Genomic DNA, 21,112 nt, shown 5'->3' on the forward strand with positions numbered 1-21,112 from the left:
GCTCATAAAGGTATTATGATCCAAATTCAGTTCTTACAGGTAATTTCTAAAGAATAATTTTCAGGTTCTTGGTCTAAATTATTCTAATATTTTTTTCTGATTCATTCATTTGCATTTTAGCATGAAGTAACAATGGGAAATACTTTGAAATGCTTGATTTCATAAAGCCACTAGATGGCATCTTTGTAAAAATAAAAATACTTTAAAAGAAATGTATAAATAAAAGCTGAGATAAAGAAAGGTGGATTCTTATTTCATGAGAAATAAAGATAAGTCATTTTGGGCAATAAATCCTGAGAAAAATGCAAAGGTTTATGGTGAAAAGTAAAATGGTATTTTAAATTACTTTTCCACCTTCAGAATTGAGGGTCTTTTTCTGATTGGTTATTTTCAGCTTGCATTTACATTTATTTTATATAACCAAACAACCGTATATCTGTGTGTGTGTTTGTGTGTGTATATACACATATATATGTATGTGATTTTGATGTGCTTTCCAACTTGTCTAGACTACCTGGGAAGCCTACCAATTAAGTTAAGCTTATATTGTAAAACTGAGTTGTATAAAATCGCCTCCACAGCAAACTATAAATAAAATATGAACATATAGTGGGTATCAAGTCACATTTAAGATGGTGAAGTACTTAAGTTATCTACCATCAGGTTTTCATCCCTCCATCTCCTGCCTCTATGACTAAATCTAGCTTTTCATACTGTCCCTAACAGGGAGGGCAGTGAATGATACATTTTAAACAGGAGACCCAGAAAGGTGAGTGTTTAAAACCAATTAAACTCTCATTACTAGTAAAATTTAAGATACATTATGATTTTGAAGATGGGAGTACGGGATCACTGGGAAGAATTTGCATATCTCCAGCAACATCTGGTTTATTCATGAGAGACTAACCCTAGTGGTTATCAAAATGCCCTTTTCTCTGCTCTTCATGAATATGTGGATTCATGAAATGATTTAAATGCATATGCTTTGGGACTTTTCTGGTGGTTCAGTGGTTAAGACTCCAACCTCCCAATGAAGACGGCCCAGGTTCCCTCCCTGGTCAGGGAACTAAATCTGGCATGCCGCAACTAAGAAAAGATCCCGCATGCTGCAACTAAAGATCCTGCTGAAACTAAGACCGAGTGCAGCCAAAAAAAAAAAAAAAAAAAAGTAATCTAAAACCATTAGCAAAGCCAATTTCATCTGAGAATATAATACATATTTTATATTGTTCTAGTAAGAAATATCTATTTTAAAATGAGATAAAGACGGAAAAAAATTACATTGGCCATTAGGAAGTTATTGGGGAGAGGAGAATGCAATTTCAACAGAATGGCATAAAGGAATGATGACATTGAACATTATGAAGAAAGAATGGACCTGTACTATATATAACACAAATTTTAATTTTATTAATTAATCTTACATCCTTTTTAAATATCAAACGGTTTTAGGTCAAAGGCAGCATAGAATAGTGGTTTAAAATGGAAGTTCTGGAGTCACACTGCTTGGGTTTATTTCTGGTTCCCCCCGACCAAACCTCTCTGAGCCTTAGTTTCCTCATTAGTAAGAGGAAGCTGATCACAGTTCTTCCTTTAAAAAATCGTAAAATTTAAATTAGAAGTATATGTAAGTGCTTAGTAACAAATAATAATAAATGTTAGCTATTATGAAGCCACATGAAGTTTGTTACTACATATACAATAGGAACACAATTGATCCTTTCCCGCAATAATACGTGCTTCTTTAAAAACCTTCTCAATTTAAAGAATTTATAGTCATAGGGGAAAAAAAGCGTTTATAATTCAGTGATTAACAATAGCTTTGCTTCTCCTGACTTAAAAGGGGAATTATTTAATAGCTCCTATCTCCCTTTTCTGTTTGGCTGCAAGGGAGCTAAGAGCCAAGTTCCAAATTTAAGAAAAGCAAGTAGGCACCTGTTGTACACCTGTGTTCTCCTTTGCTTAAGCCCTCACTCACACTTCATATTTACATTTTCTCTAACCCTGATTTTTTATATCCATAACGCGAATCGCTGTCAGTATTTGGTTCGGAGAACTGTGCCATTTCACAAGTGTGAAAGACAGCTTAGAGAGTGGTTACCATCAGAACCACTTTCGGACCTAGGTAGCGAGTAGGTAACAAATCCGCTCTCTCCCTCACCCCGCCCCAAACTCTGCTTCATTCCTTCTCTCCGCTCCTCCCCTGGCTCCGCCCCCTCCCCTGGTTCCATCGCTCGACCCTTTTTTTCTAAGCGCGGGCACCGCCTCTTCTCGCGGGAGTGGTGCGGGGGAGGTTGCTAGGATACAACCGGAAACAGAGAATTCGGCGTGTGGAGTCGGCTTTCTAGGAGCTCGGGAAATCGCTTCTACCCGACTAACTGCGTTTCTTAGGTAGGAGGACAGGTTCTGGCTGCCCTAGACTGGCCCGACCCCTAGGTCGACCTTGAGCGGGTGACTAAGGCGCTGGACTCCGAGGGCTCTGTGCGGGGCGTTGATGCAACCTGGGCTCTGGGGACTGTGTGGCCACTCGGGAATGTTTCACCTTTGCCTAAAAAACTGTGCAATGGGCTTCCCTGGTGGCCTAGTGGTTGAGAGTCCGCCTGCCGATGCAGGGGACACGGGTTCGTGCCCCTGTCCGGGAAGATCCCGCATGCCGCGGAGCGGCTGGGCCCGTGAGCCATGGCCGCTGAGCCTGCGCGTCCGGAGCCTGTGCTCCGCAACGGGAGAGGCCACAACAGTGAGAGGCCGGCGTACCGCAAAAAGAAACAAAACCCAAAAACTGCAAAGCATCCCATCTTTCTTGGCTCCTTTTCTGGCTCTTATCTCTAATTTGGGATTCGGAAGTCGCGGCATCAAGCTAGGAAGGTGTACCTCACCTCCCACCCCGAGTGTTTATCACGGTTAATAATATAGAAGCAAGACGTGTGTGCAACCCAGTCTGGCATTAGAAAATGTTTAGCCATCCATGGTGACCATTTTTAGTCTTTAGTAAATAGAGCGCTTTCAGACATTCCTCTTTCACTCCTCTCCACCCACGGTCTTTGCTGTGCCCTCTTAAGAAACTTAAAAGCTCAACAAGGCTATTTGGTAGAAGGGAAAACCGGAACCCTGCCATACTACTTACACTAATATTCTGGATACACCAACGAAATTATGCATTGTAGGTGAAAGGGGGACGTTTTGGTATGCAATCATAGTAGAGTGTATTTTTTTCTTTTTAAACAACTTTTTTTTTTTTTTTTTTTTTTTTTGCGGTACGCGGGCCTCTCACAGCTGTGGCCTCTCCCGTTGCGGAGCACAGGCTCCGGACGCGCAGGCTCAGCGGCCATGGCTCACGGGCCCAGCCGCTCCGCGGCATGTGGGATCTTCCCAGACGGGGGAACGAACCTGCGTCCCCTGCATCGGCAGGCGGACTCTCAACCACTGCGCCACCAGGGAAGCCCTTAAACAACTTTTTAAAGATTATATCATTTACCCTTGAATACATAATTAAAAGTTCAAACAGTAAAAAGAATGAACAGTGAAAATCTGTCTTGCACCCATGTTCCCCAACTCCCTGTCCTCCAGTTCACATTCCAGAGGTATTCTACACATATACAAAAGTAGTATCTGTAACATTGTACATACTGGTGTGTGCTCTTGGTGGAGGAGAGGTCATTGAAAGGACGTGACCTCCGGTTTACCCACTACCCAGGGGGGCAATCGGAGGCTCTTTCCCCCTCCCCTGTCCTTGGAATGTACCTTCTGCCCATTGTTCCTGAACTAGGAGATGTGCTATTGAGACCATCGGAACGGTATACCTGACTGAACCCAGTTAAGATCTCATAAACTCAGGATTTTGGCGGGTAGATGTTGAGATTTACTGTCTTTAGGCTGCCTAAGACAACCCTCCTTTGTAAGTGTACTTGCTTATTAAACCTGCCACCTGAAGTCTGGAGCGGTCTGCCTCTTTCTTCGATTCTCCTTGCCCTCTGTGTACCAGGCTCAATTTCTGTTTTACCCAGGGAATTCTGGAGGTTGTGAACCAAGAGCTTTGCTTTTTCACTTAATTGAACAATACAGTATGTAGCCTTTAGAATTGGCTTCTTCATTTATCATAATTTATTGGAGATTCACACATGTGTGTATCAATAGTTTATTCCTTTTTATTTATGCGTGGTATTCCATTTTATGAATGCATCATAGTATGTGTATCCATTCCTCAGCTAAGGAACGTTTGTGGTGTTTCCTGTTTTTGGTGATTAAAAATAAAGCCTTTATTAACTTTTGTGTGAAGGTTTTGAGTGAATGTAGTTTTTCATTCCACATGGGTAAAGGATACAGATTGCTGGGTCATATGATAAATGTGTTTAATTTTACAAGAAACCTGACAAACAGTTATCTCAAATGCTATATCAGTTTTCATTTTTGCCTCAAGGCATATGAAAGAGCTCCACTTATATTCATACTCACTGGCTATTGTTGGGCCAAAATTTTCTTAAAACTATTCTAATAGATGTGTAGTGAAATCTCATTGTGATTTGAAGTTTCATTTCTCTAATGACTAATGATATTGTGCATTTTTCATGTGCTTGTACTCAGGGCCAGGGTTAGAGTGAGGCAACTGAGGCAACTAGGTCTAAAATTTTAGGAGGCATTTATTCTCAGGTGCAAGTGCGTGTATAAGGTAGCGCAGGTGCCACGCTTGCCTCAATCTTGTCCTGGCTCTGCTTATTTGCTTTCTTGTGTATATTCTTTGGTGATAGATCTGTTTAAATCTTTTCCTCATTTTTTTCACTGGTTTTTTTTTCTTATTATTGAGTTTTGCAAGTTCTGTGTATATTCTGTGTACAAGTCCTTTATCAGATTAAGAGTTTTGCAAAAAACTACATCCCAGTGTATGGTTTGCCTTTTGATTCTTCTAGTTGTCTTTTTTGAAGAGCAGAAGTTTTTGATTTTGTTGCTGTTGCTGTTTTAGAAGATGCTATCTTGGCCATTTTGGGGGGAGGATGACCCACCAGATAGAAACAAAACCATTATCTCAGATTCTCCAAAAAGGGTAGATAATTATGTTGCTAGGAGTTAAGGCTTCTTTACGGTGCTCTCTCTCTAATCAGGACACTAAACTTTGTTATAGGAGAAAATAACCAAAAGGAAGATTTTTGTGTGTGGATGAGAGCCTAAAGAAGTTTCTCGAACTTCTTAAAAGTTGAAGTTTTGTTCAGTTTTGTCTCATTTTTTTTCTCTTTATTGTTCCGGAATTTTAAAACTTTATTTCAGTTCTTTTATTGGTTGTTCTTGAAGTTTAACTATGCATATTTAATTTAACAATGTCTAGAGTTAAGAATATCATAGCTCTCAATTTTGTAAACAGTATAAGGAATTGATAATAGTTTATTGTCATCTTTCCCTTCCCAGTTACATATTCTTATTGTCTCATATTTTAATTTTCTGCTATTATTTTGTGTTGACAATATTTATTTGGGTTTACCCATATGTTTATGATTTATTTGTTTGCCTTTCCTTCTTGCACTTCAGACTTACGTTGGGCCCATTTTATTCCTCTTCAATTGTATCCTTTAGAAGTTCCTTTAGAGCAGATATCTTGGTGATAACTTGTTTGTAAATGTTTCTGTTTTTCTTCTTGAAAGATAGTTTTGCTGGGTGTACAATTCTGGGTTGATAGCTTTAATTAGTCTATTATTTAATTAGTCATGTGCTAATTTAATTAGTCATGTGCTAACCTTTTAATTAGTCTATTATTGCCTTGGCTTCTATTTTTCTGATGAGAAATTGCAGTGATTTTACTTTTCTTTCCTTTGCATTAATGCCAGCAAATATGATTCAAAACAGTGGATGATATGTCCTTGATCACTGTTTGCTTTTCGGATTTTCTGTTATTCTGTAATTTAATTACAATATAAATGGCTATGAATTATTTCTATTTATCCTGTTAAGTATATTTTTATATTGTGCTTCCTGGACCTGTAGATTCATATTTTTAATTGGTTTTGAAAATTTTTCAGCCATTACCTTTTATGATATTTTCTCCCTTCCATCTTTGTTTTCTTCTAGGACTCCAATTTGACACATGTCAGATCAGGGGCTGGCAGACTTTTTCTGAAAAGGGCTTCACAGGCTACGTGCAGTCTCTGTTGCACACTCTTTGTTGTTTTTTTAATATATTTAAAAAAATTTTTCTTTTATTTATTTATGACTGTGTTGGATCTTTGTTGCTGCGCACATGTAGGATCTTCCCGGACCAGGGCTCAAACCCATGTCCCCTTGAGTTGGCAGGGAGATTCTTTTCTCCATGGCTCTTAATCTCTCATATTTTTCATATCCTTATTTCTTTGCAACAGTCTATATAAAATCTTTTGATTTATCTTCCAGTTCACTAGTTCTCTCTTCAGCTCTAATGCTGTATTCATTGAATTCAACAAGTATACATTTTTATTCAGGATATTATTGTTATTAATTATTTTTAATTTGTCATCTGGTAGCCAGAGAACTTCACTAAGGTTAATTTTTTTCTCCATAAGGATCTATGCTTAAGTGAAAGTTCCAAACACAGCTTTTCCATCTCACTACTATTCAAGTTTTAATCTTCCCTGTGCTTTTGCCTTGGAAATCAGCCTCAGGGTCACTTCCCCTTTTCCTAGCTGCCAACCTCTATAGGTAGGCTCTTGGCTATACTGCCTTCTCACTGCTCTGATCCAGCTCCTGCCTCTGATGCCTGGCTCTGGGCTGCTCTGGCCCACCCTGGCCCAAGCTCCTGTATGCTGTCGTACTGTTTCCCAAGCTAAAAGTCTTGGTTGCTGTAGCTTAGGCCCTAGTTAGCTCCAAGATCAACCCACATTTGTTTGTTGATATGTTTGTTTTGGGGGACAGAGGTCACTGGACATCTCTGCTACAATTTGTGAGAGCAAAGCTACTACAGTGTGTACTTTCCAGCATATAGTTGCTGTGGAGATGTCAGGTTCCTTGGAGCTTCTATTCAGTTGCAATGTCAGAAGCATAAATAGACTTTTTTAGAAAAAAGGCTATTGAAAAAAATTTTTCTTTCACAAGTCATTGTTCATTGAATAAGAGATGACAATATATTTTAGAATTTTAAAAGTATATTCTTCAGGGCTTCCCTGGTGGCACAATGGTTGAGAGTCCGCCTGCCGATGCAGGGGACACGGGTTCGTGCCCCGGTCCGGGAAGTTGTAATAACAAAACATCCACTTATATATGTTTTCTTTCCTTTGTATCATACGTATGTATGCATGCGTGTGTGTGTGTATATATATGTGTGTGTGTGTGTGTGTGTGTATATATATATATATTTTTTTTTTTTTTTAAATTCAGGACAATGTCTGACCAGGAGGAAGGATCTGATGCTCAGAATGTTGATTCATCAAAAGAAAGAGAGGATGCTTTTGGGACTACCAATATTCCAGTTCCCTCAGAAGAGGTTCCAGAGTCAGATCAAACTGAAGACTGTGAATCTGAACTAGAACCATCTAGTGGGGGCCGTGAAAAACGTGTTGAGGAGCCGAGTGACCAGAGCGTTTTAAGCCTGGAACTAAATGATGTCAAGCAACTCATGGAAGACGTTACGGCAGATGAACAAGTTTCATATTCTCCAGGAGACAGTGGAGAGTCTCTAGCTAAATCTGATAATGCAGTGCAGTCAGCTGAACAATATTCAAAAGATTCTCTGGCATTTCTGGAAAAAATAGAGGCTGTAAAGGAATCTCTGAAAACATCAATGAAAGATTCGTCAGCAACAGGTATTACCTAGGGAAGATAGGGTATTTTTTCCGCCTCATTTTGAAGAATGGTTGTTTTTTCTTGTTTGTTTTTGCTTGAAGATTTATTTTATATTTGATATTACTTTCCCACTCTCTTATCCACCAAACCTCTGTGGCTATGCCACTTGAATCTCTTAATTATGTGTGAAGCCTCTCCTTTATTCTGCAGTATCTACTTCCCTAAATAAAGGAGCATCAATAAATTTTAAAGTGTTGTCTCTGTTTTTCCAAAATAAAATAGGTTCTTAAAATGTTTAGGGAGAAATTTTTGAGTATAATTGTAATTCTTTTGCATGCCATTTTGGAATTATTTGTACATAACTAGCAAGAAGTGGGATGGGAACTTGACACCATATTTTTCTAGTTTCATATACAGTACTCATTCCACATATCTCGTTGCTTTTACGTATTTCCATATTTCTGCTTAGTGTTAACTTATATTAAGCTTCAGAAAAATCATTGTTGTCTTTCATTATGGGTTAATTTTAAAGACATAATGTTGATCACATGGCATGTGGAAGTTATTACTACATTCTTGGTAACAAAGCAGAAGGGAAGCAGCAAGAATGTGGTTACATGGAGAATTCTACTTGGGTGGTTAACTGACTGCTCCTTCCTCCCTTGTCCATAACTTTGGAGAGAGTTTCCATCCATAGAGTGGAGAACATGGGTCATCATTTAACAATAACAGCAGCTTAGTCTGGCTGGTACAATGTAGCTTTTGAATCTAGTGGAGTAGTTAGCTCTTGTGTGGTGTGTCCACACAAGTAAGAATAAAAAGGAGGAGGAGAAGTAATCAAGCCCATTTATGCCTAATTGAAGTTGTTATCCCTCAATTACATTATTCATTGTGAATTTGGGCTCCATTTTTTGATAATTCTGTGATTCCCTGTGATTATAGCTTTTACCAAATATATGATGATTTTTTAAAAAAGTGGTCTTGGTCCTGTACTTCCTGAGGCTCACAGATTCCTGAACAAACTTTCCCTTCCCAAAGCTTAGGAAGTCACTGCTATGGAAAATTTAAAATACATTAATCATAGAATGTTGAATCCAGTAAACAATTAAAATAGCCTTCTGATAATGTAACATCTGTGAGAGTGTTCTCTTACTAAGAGAGAACTGTGAAAATAATATTTAACAAGCTTAAAGAACCTTAGCATCAATAATGCCTTGTTACATTTCATGCTGGGACTAGTGATGAATGTCTCATAGAGCTTTATGAAAACTGTCATGTCAGGCATCTAGAAATATATGAAACTTTTTGGTCTACATGTGTACTCTCCACTCCATCTTACTTATATCTTCTCCATTAAAATTTAAAGTCTGTAGATATAAAAGTAAAAAGTTTATCCCATCATAATTAGTTTTTAAGTATTATATACCCTCCCTATAATTTCTGAACAGATAATCATTTTATAATAACAGTTTTTCTCTATTTTTAACATGTGTCTTGATTTTTATTTTATAGAGTTGGGAGTGAGCTACATAATGTCCATTTTTGTGAAAAGTAGATTTGTGCATAGTTATTCCAGATATTTGTAAAAAACAATGATTTTCTGTTTTGCATTTTACCAGCTATAGATATAAATCAATTATGGGAAGAAGAATGGACTTAGATAATCTTTTGTCATCGCAAGGTCAAGGAAAATTTTCTTTGAAAATTTCCCTATTGGTTTTTCTTAACTTCATGAGTACACACTGATTTCCTGATGCATGGTATAAATATCTAATCAAAGCATGTATGTTTCTAAGTTCAGGTCTCAGGGTCTCCCTTTGTAATACTACACAAAAACACTTGATGTTCTGAGATGTTTCCTATGTTTATATCTGAATTATATATACCAGATATTGGGAATCTTTAAAAATTTTAAATGATTTTAAAAGAATCTTTAAAAGCACTTTAGTTTCATTTCCTCCTTCTCACGGTATTCTGGGCAAGGAGGTAATCTCGAACGTGCACTGATCCTCATATAAGGCAATGCAAGAGAGATCTGAACTTTGAGCTGGAGTTGGGGGAGCAGGCATTGACCATTGATGCTAATTCTTGAGATTATGCATTGATTTTCAAAGCAAAATGCTGCAACTGAATGTTTGTCACTTCTCCTCTTAGAAAATGAACAGTAGCTCTTATTACGGAGGTGTGGTGGGAGAACATGGCAGAGACAACCTGCATTCTATGTGATTACAAATTGTCCCATATTTCTCTGCCTGTGGATTCTATGATGCTGACCCTTGCTTTTAACTATGATTCTTTTTTTCTCTTATTTTTTCTACAGTAAAAGTTGTACTTCTTCCTGTGGGCCAGAAAATTATAATGCCCTTTAAAGTTCACACTGTTCTAAAATGCCTCAAGGATCATTTTTCATCTCTATTAGGTGTCCCACCTTCTGTCCTGCAGATAAGATGTGCAGGTAAGCTTGGAGGCTAATAAAACTTATCAAGACTTCTCTTTGATTTGTTAAACTAAATATCTTCATGTTTACTGTTTGAACATTATACTGTGGTTATATATTCATTCATTCAACACATTATTATTGAGGACATACTTTGTTCCAAATACTTTGCTAAGAGCCAAAGATATAAAGAAACATGAAACAAAATCCCTGTTTTCAAGTTGTTTACAGACTAGGAAGGAAGAAGATGTACGCAGTGGTTACCACACAGTGTGTAAATGTTTTGATGGAGATATGTTCAAAAAACTGTGAGAATAGCGAGGAAGGAAACTGGGAGATTCTAGAAAGCTTCATCTGATAAAAGTGATAATACTTTTGCTAAGTCCCAAAGAGGTGAGAAAACCTGGGACTTTTGGGAAGTGGTAAGGAATTTAGAGGGAATAGAAGTAAATTATATATGGGAAGTAGGAGGAAATGAGGTTAAAAAGATAGATGATGAATAAGCATGTATATATAGAAAAAGAAGAGGACTGAAAATGGTTTATCAGTCTTCTGTACATTAAGATCAGTTCACATTCTGATGATGTTCAACTTTATTTATATTTTGTGGGCAATATTGAGTAGCCCACCTTATATTAGCCTTGTGTCATGAGAGGCTGAGGTCTTAATAACTGTGATAGAATTAAGCAGACTAGAATAGCTCAGGAAATGTTTCTGTAGAATACGCCTGCACAGATCATAATATTTTATTTTAAAAAGTTTGATATTAACATAAAGATGCCACAAGTTTCTAGGGCAATAAGAACATTTTTTGTATGGGAAAATCCGAAGTGCTAAAAAGGAATAAGCCACACCTATGAAGTTCTTCCTCCTTGCCAAATCAGAGAAAAACAATCAGTTCTGTTTCAAAATTATTTTTAGAAAACTATTGTAATGAATGTGCTCCAATAGTAAGATGCTCATGTATTCAAACAACAGATTACTAAAGCTTGATTGAGGAAACAAAGCTAAAATTTAAATAGTTATTGTAACAATAATGATACTGATGATGATAATGATCATGTTGATGATGATGGCTAATTCAGTGAGCACTTACTATGTGCTAGTCCTTCTACAGAATATTCTGCCTACATTATCACATTATCATTCAATCTACACAACAATCCTTGGAGGTAGGTATTACTATTAATTTTTTTTGAGAGATGGAAACTAAAGCTTGAGGAACTTCTGCAAATTCCCAAAGCTTATGAGTGGCAGAGTCTGAACTTAAATGTAGGTATGACTCCAAAAAGGGAATTTGGAACTGCTTGGCATTAACTATAAGGTGAAGTTCAAAACTGGAGAAGAGAGAGCACTTTGAGACTGAGCACCTGGCCAGTGGTACCTAAGAATCTATTTCTTTGCACTTCATGACTTTTCTTCTTTATGTGTAAATACCATGCATTGCCACTGGCTTATGTCAGCAGCAATAAAAAAAGAGCTTGAATCTGTGACAACCACTCTCTAAGACAGGTACTTTCTTCTAGTACTAGAACTGGAGTCCAAGTTTGGTGGGACTAAGCCTACAACAGAAACAATTAGAGGGCTGAAGAGGGCTCTGTGTTAGTTGGAAGAGGAACCTCTGTTAGTTTCCTATGACTGTTGTAACAATTAATAAATTTAGTGACTTATTTTGCTTATGGTTCTGGAGGCCAAAAATCCTAAATCAATTTCACTTGGATAACATCAAGGTGTCAGCAGGGCTGTTCTCGGGAGGCTCTGGGGAGAGTCTGCTTCCTTGCCTTTTCCAGCTTCTAGAGTTGCATTTCTTGCATTCTTGGGCTTCCTCATCTTCAAAGTCGGCAGCATAACATCTTTAAATCTCTCTCTGCTTCTGTCATATCATTTTCTCTGTAGTCAAATCTCCCTCCTCCTTCCTCTTAAAGGGCACTTATGATTACATTTAAGGCTTATGTGAATAATCCAGGATAATCTACCCATCTCAAAATCCTTAACTTAATAAAATCTGCAGTCACTTTTTCCATATAAGGTAGCATCCATAGACTCTAGGAATGTACATGGATATATTTTAGGGCCATTATTCAACCTATTGCAAAATCCATATAACGTTAATTTTTTTTTTTTTTTTTTGCGGTACGCGGGCCTCTCACTGCTGTGGCCTCTCCCTCTGCGGAGCACAGGCTCCGGACGCTCAGGCTCAGCGGCCACGGCCACGGCCCAACTTATACCCCTGGACTGGGGCACGAACCCGCGTCCGCCGCATCGGCAGGGGGACTCCCAACCACTGCGCCACCAGGGAAGCCCAAAACTCAAATATTTTTGAATGTGCTTTCTTGAACATAGCTAAAATAGACTACTGGTATCTGACATATTTCTAAGAATGAGTAAAACAAACCTTTGCTATGTTAAATTCCTAATTGTAATTTAGAAAGAACATACATTGGAAAACTGTAATAGTTTCTATCATTATACAAAGCAGCAGCCAGTAACATTGTATGTATTTATGTATGCCTTAAAATATAGAAAGAAATTTATAGTCAGTTTATGAAATAAACCAGTGGGGTTGGGGGTATAAGTTGAAGCAATAAAACATAAAAGTAAGGTGATGATGTACACTTTTTTCAGCAAAAAACTGAGTCTTAGCTCTACTTTGGCATGAATTAATTTATATGAATTTCTGATTATAGAAACAGAAAGGAAGGGATTCTTTAGAACGCTGAGTGTATACATTAGGAGTGTGTATTAAAATAATCAGGCTTTCCCTGATATGGATATGTCCTATGCTTATGTATAAAACATTGTGATTTTTTAGAGAATCGATGTTTAGAATATGATTTTGCTCATATTATAGAATGTGTTTTTTATTTTTAAATGTTTAAAGTTGCATGGTTATTGTATATTTGTATTTCTTATTAGTTGAGAGTTGTATTTTTACTTTACTTATAATGCTGAATTCTTGCTCAGGAGCACCACCTTAATTTTTTCCATTGTGGAGTTTTTGATACTAATAATACAGCGAGAGGTGGACATCATCAATACGCTATTTGGTAATTAAACAATATGTGTTCATATAAGCACCATTGATGTTTCCCATCCCTTAAAATGAATACATATAATCATTTCTTTGCCATAACACTTCTTATAATTTTATCTCATTTTTAGGAATGATTGTTAAAGACCATGAGATGCTACTACAACATGGAGTTAAGCCCCAGGATATTGTCCAAGTGGAAATCTTTTCTTTACATCCAGATCTATATCCAATCAAAAGAATAGATACATCAAGTGATGCCTCTCAAATCATAACTGTCAGAGTACAAACTGGTTAGTTATTTGATATCTTTTAGATAAAGTATTTTTTTAGAGTCCCTTTGTAGTTGAACTTTCATTTAATCTTGGTTTTATCTCCTCAGGCATTGATCAGTACCAGGAAGTAGCTGTTGAGATTATAAAATCTGATTTTCACAAACCATTTCTTGGTGGATTCAGACATAAAGTAACAGGAATGGAATATCACAATGCTGGAACACAAACTGTACCTAAAAAGATTCCTGAAAAACTGAATGCATTTTGTAGGGATACACAGGTAATATTTTTATTTTTCCATGTAGGTTTTTGAAGCTACAGAATCAAAAAATGTTTTATTGTGTAGCTCTCTAAAATTAAAATCTTCTAGGGAATTATATGGTAATTAAAATAATAAAAGATATTAACTTAAATGTGTAGGAAAATATGTTCTTTACTCACTTTATGTGTATATAGTGGATATTTATTTAAATTTTTAAAATGTTTTTATTTTAGACAGTTTTTCAGAGAAGAAAGCTCCAGCAAACTACAAATACAACATCCACACAGATGACTAAAATTGGTGTGTATGTATCAAATATGACTGATAAACTGGTAGCACCAGGAAAATATTTTTCAGCAGCAGAATACCATGCTAAAAGATTAAAGGCGGTAAGATAACTTTTATTGTAGGTGAATACTAAATGACTTTTTACTGTGTAACCAGAGTTATGCAACCATTACCACAGTCAATTTTAGAACATTCTCATCATCCCAGAAATAAATTCCACATCCAATAGCAGCCAGCCCCTATTTCCCTCCAATCTTTCTGCTTTAGGCAACCACTAATCTACTTTTTGCCTCTATTGATTTGCTTATTCTGGGTATTTCATATACATGTAATCATACAACGTGTAGTCTTTTGTGACTGGTTTCTTTTACTTAGCATAATGTTTTCAAGGCTCATCCATGTTGCAAAGTGTATCAATATATTGCAATCTATATTGCAAAATAATATTCCATTGTATGTACCCAATTGTATATACCTACTGTAGGTAGGTCAATATATATACCACAATTTGTTTGCCCATTTATCAGTTGATAGACATTTGATTTGTTTCTACTTGTTGGCTATTAGGAATAAGGCTGCTATAAACATTCACGTACAAGTTTTTATGTGGATATGTATTTTCATTTCTCTTGGTATCTGCCTAGGAATGTAATTGCTAGATCATATGGCAATTTATTTATTTATGGCTGAGTTGGGTCTTTGTTGCTGCGCGTGGGCTTTCTCTAGTTGTGGCGAGCAGGGACTACTCTTTGTTGCAGCGCACAGGCTTCTCATCGCGGTGGCTTCTCTTGTTGCAGAGCACGGACTCTAGGCATGCGGGCTTCAGTAGTTGTGGCTTGTGGGCTCCAGAGCGCAGGCTCAGCAGTTGTGGCGCATGGGCCCAATTGCTCTGTGGCATGTGGGATCTTCCCGGACCAGGGCTTGAACCCTTGCCCCTGCATTGGCAGGCGGATTCTTAACCACTGTGCCACCAGGGAAGCCCTCATATGGTAATTCTGTTTAACCTTTTTGAGGAACTGTCAGACTGTTTTCCAAAGCAGCTGCACCATTTTATGTCCCACCAGCAGTGTGTGAGTATTCCAATTTCTCCATATCCTTATCAACACCTTTGGATTATTGCCATCCTAGTGAGTGTGAAGTGGTATCTCATTGTGGTTTTGATTTGCATACCCTGATGGCTAATTATACTGAATATTTTTCATGTGCTTATTAACAATTTATATATATTCTTAGGAGAAATGTACATTCAGATACTTTGTCCAATTTTAATGAGGTCGTCTTTTTTATTATTGCTTTATTGTTTAAAAAATTTTTTTAGTTATTTGCTAAGTGGTTGCTCCAAGTGTAATTTAGGGATTAGAATATACATTTCAATTTATAGCAACATACTTTGTATTAATACTAACTGAAATTTAATAAAGTATTGAAACCTTGCTCCAATAGAACTCCAAGTTTATCCCTTCCTCTTTGTGCTATTATCATACAAACATGTACATTCTGTTTATGTTCTAAACCCTGTAATTCCTTTTATAATTATTGTTTTTATGCAATTGACTTTTAAATAAGAGTAGAAAAGAGGAAAATATATTTATATAGCCTTTTATATTTTACCTACATAATTACTTTTTCTGGTGCTATTTATTTATTCATTTGAGTTAAAATTAACATCTAATATCATTTTCTTTCAGTTTGGAGAATTCCCTTTAGTACTTGTGTATGCTTGTATACTTGATGGTGTCCTAAAGATCTCTGAGTCTCTGTTCCTTTACCTTTTTTCCCCCTCTTCTTCAGAGTGGATAGTTTCTAATGATCTATCATCAAATTCCTTATTCTTTCTTTTGCCAGTTAAGATCTGCTGTTGAGCCTGTTTTTTGTGTTCTCATTTCAATTATTTTACTATTAAACTCCGAAATTTCCACTTGGTTCTTTTTTTAAAAATTTCTGTCTCTTTGTTGATATTCTGTCACCATACATTTTAAACAAAAATTTATTCAGTATCTAACCCTAAACATAGTCAATATAGTAATTTCCTTCTTTTTTTCCAAATGGCATTAATCATAAAAAAAATTTGCAGAAAATTCCTCAGTCAGATTTTTCTTTTTCTTTCCATTGGGAGATAATTATACATGGAACTTTAAAGAAGTTTCTTGTACACCTAACATTATATCACAATCATTTCTCTACCTTTTAGTATTTATTATAAACAATTTAACGGCATTATTTTATTCCACAATGTTAACACTATAATTTAATTACTTTCTTTTTTAGGACATTTAGACATGTTTTCATCAAAATCTTAATGCTATATAAATTGTAGTGTGCATTTAAAAAATACTTAGAGAAGATGTTAGAAGTTGAATTACTAGGGGAAAAACTGATGACTTTTTAAAAGTTTTAGATATTACCAAGTGTTTTTCAGAAATCTTGGACCAAATGATGTATGCATAAACCATTTATAAGAGCCCATTCCATGCTGACTTCACCAGTAGCACATATTATTTGAAAAAATTGTCTCCTTATAGATGTTAAATATATTTTTATATTTTCTCTCCACCTATCACTCATACTTAGTTTATGATGTCTTTCATTATAGTCAAAACTTATTAGTATTCCCTTTTATGGTTTTTGCATTTTATGTATTGTTATAAAAGGCTATATCATCCCACAGTCATAAGTATAACTTTCTTTTATAGTTGGTGTGTGTGTACAACTTTATCTGGATTTTTAAAAATGATATGAAGAAGAGTTAAATTTTATTTTTTCCAAATGTAATGCCAACTGCTCAGTACCATGAATATTCAAGTTTATTCTCTCCACAGTAATGTATACTAAATTTTCATATATATATGCATCTGTTTCTGATTTCTGCATTCTTTCATTAATGTATATGTTTTTTTCTATGTCAGTAATGTATTGCTTTAATTACTACTGATTTGTAATACATTTTGAGGCCTGGTCCATTAGGTTCTACCTCATTGTTCTTCCTTTTCAAGACTGTCTTGACTATTAACGCAAGTTTTTCTTCCATATGAATTTTAGAGTAAGTTTGCAATTTTCATGAAAAATTGCAGGTCTTGCTCAGAAGTACATTGATCAGTTGGGGAAAAGTGGACACCTTTACCCTGTTAAACATTTGGGATATCAGTTAAACATGACATACAAAGCATATGCATTTTATCTCTGCTACTTCCTAGCATCATTTTGCTTGAATAAAAAGAATTGAAAGCAGTGATTTTGTTTTTTGCGTGACAAGAAACCTGGAGCTAGACTGCTGCTTTAGCCCAATTAGCTTAGGACATTGAGAGAGGAGCCTGTAGTCTCAGGCTGTTGACTCATTGCACTGAAGGAGACTGCTCAGTAGGGGAACCACGCGGCTAACTTTGTAGTTGACTTTATCAGTGCCTGCAATTATTCCAGCCTGAAAATGTTTACGTTTTCAGTCCAAACTAATTTACACAAAAGGAAAAGGGGGAGTTATTATAGACTTTTGGGGAGGAATGAAGTTTTGGTGAAATTTAAGTGTTACAGTATTTTGATTGTCTCTGTACAAGGTTGTGTGTAGATGGATCAGCATCAAGTCTGGACTGAGACATGGACCAAAGAGTCCTGTTCCTTTGGTAACAAAGTTAGGAGAGAGATGTGGATGTGTTTCTTCTCTGAAGTTCAGCACGTTCGTTGTAAATCAAGGCTGCTTCTCTCTGTCAAAATAACACAGATCCTCCAGGCAAGAGTGGGGTGTTTCATTCTTAGTGATCTAATTTCAGACAGCAAAGTTTATGATAGATTATGATTTTAGAGAACAAAGTTTCTCAGAGAGAAAGAAAATAGTAGTCACTCAAAGAAGGGGTTGTTATGACATTTTACTAATGTCATAACAACCTGCAGAGTGTCCTTGGGAAAAATATTGCTTCCTATTAATTTTGTAGCTGACTTTATTCGTGCCTGGTATTCAAGCCTGATGGATTCTTATTTTCTCAGTCCAAATGAATTTTTAATTTCTTACTGTACGGGGCCTGGCTGGTGGCTCTGTGATGTCATGAGGAACCTGAATTCCTTTTACCCTTCCACTCTAATAATTAATCTTACTATCGTGAACTTGTTACTATATGATGATAAAATGGTTAATGAACCTTCAGCATAATGTCTGCATTCTGCAAGAAGGGAGACGTCAAGGGAGCATGTCCCATGGATGCCATTCAAGAATTTTCCCTGAAAGCCCCTGCCAGTGATTCAACCTGCATCTCATTAACCTGAACTGGGTCATGTGACTTCACTGTCCCTGCTGGGACTATGTGATAATTACATTTTTAAAGTTTCATATTGTTGCTCCTCAGTAAGACTGAGATTTTGTTAGTAAGGAAGTCGGAGAGAAAGGTTATTAGGTGGGGAAATGAACAACACTACACTACACTACAACACTTTCCAAACTCGGATAAAATGATATTAAGGGAATAAGAAAAGCATAAACATACAGGAACAAAGAATATATGGGAAGAGAGAAGAGTAAATGTCAGTCGATTTTTTAAAGTTGTAAAGCAGATGGGGAAGCGTTGACTTACTTGAGCAGAGGAAGTGAAAATCTAAATGCCTGCCAAGGGGGCTGGCATCAAGAACCAAATCAGTTTGCCCCACAGAATCTCGGAAAGTGAATTGGAGGTTCTGTGGAAGATGGAAGTGAGGTGTGAACTGTAAACAGAGGGATTGGTGAAAAGACAGTAAAAGGAGTACATTTCAATTTAATACGTTCTTCTATCTTGATAGATACCTTTTTATTTGTATCATGTTTATTTTATTCTTGAACTTCTTGAGTTCAGTGCTTGGTATTTATATCTTTCTTGTTGTAAGCAAGATTATATTATGTGTGACTACTGATATTTTTGTACTCATTACTGCCATCTCGTTTTGTTTTTGATTTATTATTTATTCTTGTTTGTTTTTTTTTACTAACCTTTTTTTTTTTGGTTTGACTAAAGTTTTCTTTTCCATTTTTTTTGTTCTTTCATAGGTCAGAAGTAGGTACTTTGTTTCTATTTTTCTAGTGGTTACTCATTAAGAAAATTTTAATGGCCTTAATTTTTTAATACTAAATGCATATTTAATCAGGCTCTATATATTGTCCATGAACAAGTCAAGGACCCTAGCAGGCTTTTCTTCATTTCTTCTTCCTCCTCACTCCCTCCTCCTGTTCAGTGAGGACTTGATCTGGAATTACAATTGTATGTATATTACATCATTATAATTTACTATATAATTATAACTTCCTATTGTTTTTATATATTTACATCAATGTAATATATATGAATTTTTTCAAATATGTTATATTTAGCTTAAAACCTTTTTTGGAAGTTTTTGCTTCTTTAATTTTTCCTCTTTATTCTTTTGTTGTTGTTGTTCTCTTTATTTTTTTATTTTGTTTTTTTGATTTTTTTTCGAACATCTTTATTGGAGTATAATTGCTTTACAATGGTGTGTTAGTTTCTGCTGTATAACAAAGTGCATCAGCTATAAGTATACATATATCCCCGTATCTCCTCCCTCTTGCATCTCCCTCCCACCCTCCCTATCTCACCCCTCTAGGTGGTCACAAAGCACCGAGCTGATCTCCCTGTGCTATGCGGCGGCTTCCCACTAGCTATCTGTTTTACATTTGGTAGTATATATATGTACATGCCACTCTCTCACGTTGTCCCAGCTTACACTTTCCCCTCCCTGTGTCCTCAAGTCTATTCTCTACGTCTGTGTCTTCATTCCAGTCCTACCCCTAGGTTCTTCATAACCTTTTTTTTTTTCTTTCAATTCCATATATATGTGTTAGCATATGGTATTTGTTTTTCTCTTTCTGACTTACTTCACTCTGTATGACAGACTCTTGGTCCATCCACCTCATTACAAATAACTCAATTTCGTTTCTTTTTATGGCCGAGTCATATTCCATTGTATATATATGCCACATCTTCCTTATCCATTCATCTGTTGATGGACACTTAGGTTGCTTCCATGTTCTGGCTATTGTAAATAGTGCTGCAATGAACATTGTGGTACATGACTCGCTTTGAATTATGGTTTACTCAGGGTATATGCCCAGTAGGGGGATTGTTGGGTCATTGCTACCATTGTTGGGTCATATGGTGGTTCTATTTTTAGTTTTTTAAGCAACCTCCATACTGTTCTCTATAGTGGCTGTATCAATTTACATTCCCACCAACAGTGCAAGAGGGTTCCCTTTTCTCCACATCCTCTACAGCATTTATTGTTTGTAGATTTTTTGATGATGGCCATTCTGACCGGTGTGAGGTGATACCTCATTGTAGTTTTGATTTGCATTTCTCCAATGATTAGTGATGTTGATCATCCTTTCATGTGTTTGTTGGAAATCTGTATATCTTCTTTGGAGAAATGTCTATTTAGGTCTTCTGCCCATTTTTGGATTGGGTTGTTTGTTTTTTTGATATTGAGCTGCATGAGCTGCTTATATATTTTGGAGATTAATCCTTTGTCAGTTGCTTTGTTTGCAAATATTTTCTCCCATTCTCGGGGTTGCCTGTTTGTCTTGTTTGTGGTTTCCTCTGCTGTGCAAAAGCTTTTAAGTTTCATTAGGTCCCACTTGTTTATTTTTGTTTTTATTTCCATTTCTCTAGGAGGTGAGTCAAAAAGGATCTTGCTGGGATTTATGTCATAGAGTGTTCTGCCTATGTTTTCCTCTAAGAGTTTGATAGTGTCTGGCCTTACATTTAGGTCTTTAATCCACTTTGAGTTTATTTTTGTGTATGGTGTTAGGGAGTGTTCTAATTTCATTCTCTTACATGTAGCTCTCCAATTTTCTAAGCAACACTTATTGAAGAGGCTGTCTTTTCTCCATTGTATATTCTTGCCTCTTTAATCAAAAATAAGGTGACCATATGTGCATAGGTTTATCTCTGGATTTTCTGTCCTGTTCCATTGATCTGTCTTTCTGTTTTTGTGCCAGTACCATACTGTCTTGATTACTGTAGCTTTGTAGTGTAGTCTGAAGTCAGTGAGCCTGATTCCTCCAGCTCCATTTTTCTTTCTTCAGATTGCTTTGGCTATTCGGGGTCTTTTGT

At 36.4% G+C, this 21,112-nt stretch overlaps 1 protein-coding gene across 2 annotated transcripts in view; it reads left to right on the top strand.

Moving 5' to 3' along the window:
* Window positions 1-21,112, top strand: part of IQUB (IQ motif and ubiquitin domain containing) — a 67,351-nt gene that overhangs the window by 4,592 nt on the left and 41,647 nt on the right. The window contains exons 3-8 of one of the 2 annotated variants that reach the window (XM_024757805.1): window positions 727-769; window positions 7,333-7,757; window positions 10,058-10,192; window positions 13,337-13,498; window positions 13,588-13,760; window positions 13,976-14,131. In XM_024757805.1, the coding sequence (XP_024613573.1) occupies window positions 7,337-7,757; window positions 10,058-10,192; window positions 13,337-13,498; window positions 13,588-13,760; window positions 13,976-14,131 (1,047 nt within the window). In that variant the 5' untranslated portion in view covers window positions 727-769; window positions 7,333-7,336. Of the gene's footprint in view, window positions 1-726; window positions 770-2,314; window positions 2,392-7,332; window positions 7,758-10,057; window positions 10,193-13,336; window positions 13,499-13,587; window positions 13,761-13,975; window positions 14,132-21,112 lie in introns of those variants that run through there. The other variant, XM_024757804.1, reaches the window with a different exon arrangement.

The sequence above is a fragment of the Neophocaena asiaeorientalis genome, unplaced genomic scaffold, assembly GCF_003031525.2.
Source record: "Neophocaena asiaeorientalis asiaeorientalis breed wild unplaced genomic scaffold, Neophocaena_asiaeorientalis_V1.1 scaffold116, whole genome shotgun sequence".
Lineage (NCBI taxonomy): Eukaryota > Metazoa > Chordata > Mammalia > Artiodactyla > Phocoenidae > Neophocaena > Neophocaena asiaeorientalis.